Source organism: Phyllostomus hastatus, unplaced genomic scaffold (assembly GCF_019186645.2).
Source record: "Phyllostomus hastatus isolate PE091 unplaced genomic scaffold, TTU_PhHast_1.1 phas_contig_5, whole genome shotgun sequence".
NCBI lineage: Eukaryota > Metazoa > Chordata > Mammalia > Chiroptera > Phyllostomidae > Phyllostomus > Phyllostomus hastatus.
The window spans coordinates 1009175-1016326 of NW_025333897.1; the positions used below are offsets into that span (position 1 = coordinate 1009175).

The following is a 7152-nucleotide window of genomic DNA, read 5'->3' on the forward strand; positions in this document are numbered from 1 at the left end:
CACACCTCCCCTCATGTCAGCCACAGGCTAGGGCAGGTGTTTTCTGGAAATTCACACACACACACACACACACACACACACACCCCTAGGTCGGAAAGCCCATCTTTTCTCACCTCTGTTTGGGACTGTTCTGTGCTTCTGCCTGAGGCCCACCATCAGACTCCCCTCTCAGTGGGCCCTTTACCTGTCTGACCTCTTCAGGGTTCCGCCACTGGATGGGGGAGGGGGGCTTGCACTGCCACCCCACCCCCCATTCCACACAGGGGCTCAGGTCTCCAACAACAGAACCAGAGCTACTCAGCAACACTGGAACCCTTTTGTGGGGGCCGGGGCCCCTTGTCCCAAGCCAGGAGGGCTTTGGGGGAGGGGTGCAACCGCTGGCACATTCCCTGCGTGGCCCAGGGGCTGGGGGGTGCCCGGGAGACAAGGGCAAACCTCACGGGGGTGGGCACGAGTGCGGGTCTCTTCCCCCACTGTGGGCACGTGGAGGCCGGCTCCAGAGGGGGTCCGAGAGGCCTCGAAGGCAGGGCCGGCGGGGCGCAGGTGGTGGCAGGGCGGTGTCTGGCGGCAGGGGCACCATGGCCACCATCCGGTCAGAGACGGACTGCTACGACATCATCGAGGTGCTGGGCAAGGGCACCTTCGGGGAGGTGGCGAAGGGCTGGCGGCGCAGCACAGGTGAGATGGTGGCCATCAAGGTCCTGAAGAATGACGCCTACCGCAGCCGCATCATCAAGAACGAGCTGAAGCTGCTGCACTGCATGCGGGGCCTGGACCCCGAGGAGGCGCACGTCATCCGCTTCCTGGAGTTCTTCCACGACGCCCTCAAGTTCTACCTGGTTTTCGAGCTGCTGGAGCAAAATCTTTTCGAATTCCAGAAGGAGAACAACTTCGCACCCCTCCCCGCCCGCCACATCCGCACCGTCACGCTGCAGGTGCTCAGGGCGCTGGCCCGCCTCAAGGAGCTGGCCATCATCCACGCCGACCTCAAGCCTGAGAACATCATGCTGGTGGACCAGGCCCGCTGCCCCTTCAGGGTCAAGGTGAAGGGCCACCCTGGGGTAGTGGCATCGCCTGCTCCTGTCTCCCCCCAGCTTTCCCCAGCCCTGGGCGCTCTGGCTGAGAGGGCGGCAGACCGTGATGGGGCCGAAGCAGGAGGATAGTGAGGGGTGACCACACCAGTCCGGGAGCAAGCCATGGGTGGGTGGCACTGAAGGGGGTAGTGGGAGCCAGGGCCGGGGTGGGTCTGGGGAGATTTTGGAGCTGGAGACAACAGGATGTGCTGACAGATCTCACATGAAGCGTGAGGGAGGACTTGAGGGGGATGGAGGCTGGCAGCACCATACCTGCTCACAGAGAGACTGTCGGTCACCACACATTTACTGAATGGCTGCTCTGGGCCTGAGCCTGTGCTGGATGCAGGGGGCACCTCCTCTGCACTGCCACAAGCCCCTGGGCACCCCTGTCCCACCCCAACCCCTCTGTCTGCTTCGGGGTTTGTTAGTCTCTGGTGATGAGAGGGCCTAAGAGCACCATAAGGGCAGGGCCAAGGCGTCTGGGTGGCCACTGTGTCCTTGGCATCTCTCAGCACAGCACTGCTGTGTGGTCAGTGCTCAAGGGCTGTCAGACACAGAGAGGTGCAGGGGCAGGGAGACGCAGAGCACTCTGCTCTGAGAGAGAGAACAACAGAGACCCGAGGGAGGAGAGACTTGCAGAAGCTCAGCAGGAGACGGGGAGGACAGACCCACACTGCCTGATGGTGTTGGTGCCCCTGCCGTGTGCGTGGAATGAATGGAAGGGTAGGTGGACGGGTGAATCCCACTGACAGTGACCGAGTGCCCAGGGTCACTCAAGCTCTCGGATTCAGGCCTCGGCAGTCTGTATTCAGGTTAATGACCATTTTGTCCTACCACCTCCTGCGAATAGAAGGTGAGGGATGGCTGACCAAAAAGCAGAAAAACAGAGGGAAAAACTGAGGTAGGGACCAAAACAGAGTCTTGGAGATTCAGAATAAAAATGGCAGATAGCTCCTCCCAGAGGCATGAGAAGAGACAAGGGCTTTCAGCCACTCGGTGTTAGTTCAGCGGGTGTTCCTCACGCGCCTGTCACGCCCCGAGGTCCTATGTGGGGGTTACGAGTGTTAGACCGGGGCTTCGGGGAGATGTTTTTCTAGTGAGTGACTCACAGACAGGTGCAGAGAGATGCTGAGAGATGAGACACGCAGACAAGCGACGAAGAGGCAAAGAACATACACAAGAGATACAAACAAGAGACAGAAAGACAACGAAGGATAAAAAGCCCATTCATCCATCTGTTCATTCATTTATTCGTTCATTCTGCACACCGGGCTCTGTGCCAGGCATTGTTACAGCATCTAGGGACTCAGCAGTGAACTGACAAAATCCTGCCCTTGTGGGCTCACATCCTAGCTGGTTAGAGAAACAATGAACTCATTAAAAATGTAAAATATATAGCATGTGAAGTGGCATTGAGAGCTATGGAGAAGAGCAGGGGACCAGGAACCAGGAAGGGGACTAGGAAAAGTAGGGGTCCCATTTTGGGGCAGGATGGTCCGGCGAGGCCTGAGAAGGTGACAGGAGTACAGACCCGAGGAGGTGAGGCGGGGAGTGGAGTGGACATCCAGGGGAAGAGCATTCCAGGCAGAGGGAACAGCCAGTGCAAAGGCCCTGAGCTGGGAACGTCCTGGCTTGTGCAGGGAACCGTGAGGGGCCCAGTAGTGAGTGGCTGGAGCAGGGTTAGTGAGGGGAAAAGGGGAGGAGCTGAGGACAGAGACTGGATGGGGAAGATTGTAGGAGCCTTGTGCCTGTGGTGAGGACTTGAGCTTTTATCACAGGATGTGGTAAAGCCACAAGAGGATGCTGAGTAGGGGAAGGACGTGCCCAAGACTCAGGTGTTCACAGGATCTCTAGGGTACATGTAAGGAACGGACGGGGTGGAGGGTGGAGACCAGGAGAGCAGTCTCAGTAGGAAACAGTGGAGGACAGGACCAGGGTGGGGACTGTGGCTGGGATGCCCAGTGGGCAGATTCTTGGTCTATTCAGAATGTGGAACCGACAAGATTTGCTGATGGACAAGGTGTGGGGCGAGAGAGGAAGAGAGGGGTTCTAATGCTCACAGACATATATGCTAGTGGAGAAAAAAAGGTACAGGCACATAAAGCAGACAAGGCTGGAGGAGACAGACAGGAACATCAATGAGAGCTGGTCCTCACAGACACAGTGACAGTCGGGTGGCGGGTGCAGACACACAGTGGGGAGCGGCTCCAGGTGACACCCAGATCTGCTGTCCTCACCCCTTCCCTTGCCCACTGGCCTCCCTTCCCCCACACAGGTCATTGACTTTGGCTCGGCTAGCATTTTCAGCGAGGTGCGCTATGTGAAGGAGCCGTACATCCAGTCGCGCTTCTACAGGGCTCCCGAGATTCTGCTGGGGCTGCCCTTCTGCGAGAAGGTGGATGTGTGGTCACTGGGCTGTGTCATGGCTGAACTGCACCTGGGCTGGCCGCTCTATCCGGGTAACAATGAGTACGACCAGGTGCGCTACATCTGTGAGACCCAGGGCCTGCCCAAGCCCCACCTGTTGCACGCCGCCCGCAAGGCCCACCACTTCTTCAAGCGCAACCCCCACCCTGAGGCCACCAACCCCTGGCAGCTCAAGTCCTCGGCTGACTACCTGGCTGAGACCAAGGTAGGGGGGCATGAAGAGCAAGGCCAGCCAGTGTGGCACTGCCACATAAGAAAAAAAAAACAACTAGGTTAGACTTCAGGGAAGTCTGGAAGCTCGGGGGTCAGTTGTAGGGTTTTGTCACAACGAGACAGATCGGGATGAGACCAAAGGTAGGACTGGAAGCTTGAGGGTCACTGCAGGGGCTGCTACAGCAAGAGGGATCTGGATTATACCACAAGTGTGACAGAAGGGCGGGGTGGCCCCTCTGCCAGTTAGGCAAACTCCTGCTGTGTGAGGGATCTAAACAAGGCCCAGGGGGGACTGGGAGTCTGAGACAGCCGGCTGCTGCCTCTGAGGCTTCGGTCATCGCACCTGTGCGTCAAGAGTCCGGGGCGAGACAGCAGAGGGCTGCAAGTTTGGGCCAGCTGTCACCACAGGAGGGGTCTGGGTGAAAGACCAGAGATGGGACTGAAAGAAGGCAGCAGCTCCTCTGATAGCTCCTTGCCTGGGGCCCCGTCAAACTAGTGTGGCGAGGAGGTCGTGCCCCTGGGAGGCCGGGAGCGCTGGGATTGGGGGTGGGGCCCATGGCAGCAAGACGAACGTGGGTTTGATTCCAAGGAAGACTAGAGGCTCAGGGCTGTCCCTCTGCTGGTGCTGATAGGGGCTGGGCCCACAGCTCTGGGCAGGACTGGAGGTCTGGGATGAGGTGTGAAACCTGAGTGATAACTCTTGGTCAGATGCCAGGAGGCCCAAAGAACATAGGTGGACTTCCCGCCGAGGGAGGATTCTAGATTTGGCTAGAGGGAGCAGGTGTGGCCCTCCCAGCAGCAAGAGGGCTCAAAGTCAGATCACAAGCAGAACTGGAAATCAGGATTGAGGTGTGTGGACTTCACAGCAACAAGAGAGCTCTGGGCCAGGTTGAAGGGCCAACTGGATGCTGGGGGGGGTCATCTTTGGGCCCCACGGCAGGTGAGCCCCAGTGCCCCAGGCCTGGGCTCAGTGTTGACCCCCGCCCACCGTGTCCCACCAGGTACACCCACTGGAGCGCCGCAAGTACATGCTCAAGTCACTGGACCAGATTGAGACGGTGAATGGCGGTGGGGCAGCTGGGCGGCTGACCTTCCCAGACCGGGAGGCCCTGGCGGAGCATGCTGACCTCAAGAGCATGGTGGAGTTGATCAAGCGCATGCTGACCTGGGAGTCGTATGAACGCATCAGCCCCAGCGCCGCCCTACGCCACCCCTTCGTGTCCATGCAGCAGCTGCGCAGCGCCCACGAGACCACCCGCTACTACCAGCTGTCTCTGCGCAGCTGCCGCCTCTCCCTGCAGGTGGAGGGCAAGCCCCCCACACCCATGGTGGCCACTTCAGAAGATGGGCCCCCCTACTATCGTCTGGTTGAGGAAGAGGAGGCAATGGGCCTGGGCAGTGTGGCGGGCAGTGGGCCTTTCTGCCGTGAGGAGAAGGCACCGGGCATGCAGAAGGCCATTGACCAGCTGGACGACCTGAGTCTGCAGGAGGCAGGCTGTGGGCTGTGGGATGAGACCCCCAACATGCTGGCACCACTCAAGGCAGCCGTCGCTGGCCTCCGGGTGCCCGACTCGGGCCCTGAGCCCATCCTGGCCTTCTATGGCAGCCGCCTGGCTGGCCGCCACAAGGCCCGGAAGCCAACTGCAGGGTCCAAGTCTGACTCCCACTTCAGCAACCTCATCAGGCTGAGCCAGGCCTCGCCCGAGGATGACGGGCCCTGCTGGGGCAGTGGCTGCAGCTGGGCGGAAGGAGAGCACTGCGGCACCTCCGCCAAGCCTCCTACCATCCCACAGCGGGATGGGGATGGGCCAGACATCAAGGACATGACCATGGATGCTGAGGTAAATCAAGTGGACAGTAAGGGTGCAGGTGGTTCTGGGGCCAGGGGTCCCCCAGAGCTCCAGGGTGGAGGGCAGAGTGAACCTGGCCTTGACTCCCCACATACCTGGGTTGCCTCAGCTGGCTGATGGTCCAACATGCACTAGCCCACCCTCAAGACGTTACAAGGCTCCACACACACTAACTCATACTCAGGATATTCAGTAGGGTGTGACGAGGCTCTGCACACACTGATCTGCTACCAGGCTGTCTAAACACCCAGAGCACAGTATCCCACCTGTAGGAAGTGATAAAAGCCCAGCACAAAGAACAAGGTCTCAGCACATGCTCACCCAGGAAGACGTGACAGAACTTCAGCAGACACTAACACAGCCTCAGGACACACTGTGGCCTCAGAACACACTTTGAAAGCCCCCAGGATGTCGATGAGGGTTGCAAAGGTACAGAATCACCCTCGGGAAGTAACGAGGGTTCAAGTGGGACAAGAGGGAGTTCACGAGGGACAGGCTGGTGGCCTCTTGGCTGATGCCCTCTCTTCTCCCCCACAGAAGCCTGGCCCCGAGCTCTTCGACCCCAGCAGCTGTTCTGGGGAATGGCTGAGTGAGCCAGACTGGGCCCTAGAGGGCATCAGGGGCCCACGGGCTCCGGGTCTTCGCTCCCGCCATGCCCACCCACATGGTCCGCTCCGGGCGGCCAGCTTTCTGCAGCATGTTGGCGGGCAACATTGATGGCGACCCCACCTCTACCCATCACTGGTGGCTGAGCTAGCTGGGCTGGCATTCCCTCCTCAGAGCCACACCCTGAACCCACAGATTTCTTACAGAAAGATAGTTATCCAGCAATCCCCATCCCTGCCCACAGTGCAAGCCTGCACATGCACCTGGGCCACAGGAGGGCCTTGGCTTCTGGTCCGTGGCCACCTTGGTCAGAGGGACACAGAGAGGTGGCTGCACCCTGTTGGCCACATTTTTGGCCCTGTTGTCTCTGCCTGTTTCAATAAAGAACTGTTCACAGCCCTGCCTTGTGCCTGTCCTCCCTGCCTGAGGGGAGGCCTGCTCTGGACCGGGCGGGGATCAGGCCGGTGCCTGGGCCCTGCTCCCTGATGCTGCATGCAGTCGGCTACTGGCTCAGGCTGGAGGCTGGGCTGCCCTGGTGCTGGGAGGGAGGAACAGGCTTAGTTTGGCACACTGACCACCCCCTAAATATTCTAAGTGCTCGGTGCATGACAGCCCACCCTCAGAACATTCTGTGTCCAGGAGGTACCAATCTAAGCTCGCCAGATGTCAAGGTCTGTTTGCCTGTCCTCATCGCACACTGCAGACTTGCCTTACACTCATCCATGCTCGGGACATGCTAAATGTAAATGCACTTGGCAGGAGCAAATTCCTGCTTGGGGCACACTGCAGTGTTCAGACATGAGTCCACCCTTGGGATATGGCAATGTTTGAATGTGTGCTCATCCATGGGAGCTGAGCGTGCTGAGCGTGCTGCACACACGACCCCATGCTGGCTACAGGAGGCACAACACAGGCCAGCCATGTGGCCATGCACTGCATGCTCAGCACATGCCAGCTCGCGTACATTGCACTCTGAGGGT

At 59.3% G+C, this 7152-nt stretch overlaps 1 protein-coding gene across 1 annotated transcript; it reads left to right on the top strand.

Annotated features, from left to right (window-relative positions):
* The first annotated feature begins 578 nt into the window (after positions 1–578).
* HIPK4 (homeodomain interacting protein kinase 4) lies at positions 579–6524 on the top strand. The gene is made up of 4 exons (XM_045846865.1): positions 579–1043; positions 3352–3708; positions 4718–5557; positions 6104–6524. The coding sequence occupies exons 1-4, from the start codon at positions 579–581 to the stop codon at positions 6281–6283; spliced, it is 1842 nt and encodes a 613-aa protein (XP_045702821.1). The 3' UTR covers positions 6284–6524.
* Positions 6525–7152: the final 628 nt, after the last annotated feature.

Excerpts from the sequence above, each read along its gene's own strand:
- HIPK4 (XM_045846865.1), top strand. The coding sequence starts at position 579 with ATGGCCACCATCCGGTCAGAGACGGACTGCTACGACATCATCGAGGTG. Across the intron at positions 3,709-4,717 it reads ACTACCTGGCTGAGACCAAG|GTACACCCACTGGAGCGCCG; the intron begins GTAGGGGGGCAT and ends GTGTCCCACCAG. Across the intron at positions 5,558-6,103 it reads ACATGACCATGGATGCTGAG|AAGCCTGGCCCCGAGCTCTT; the intron begins GTAAATCAAGTG and ends TCTCCCCCACAG.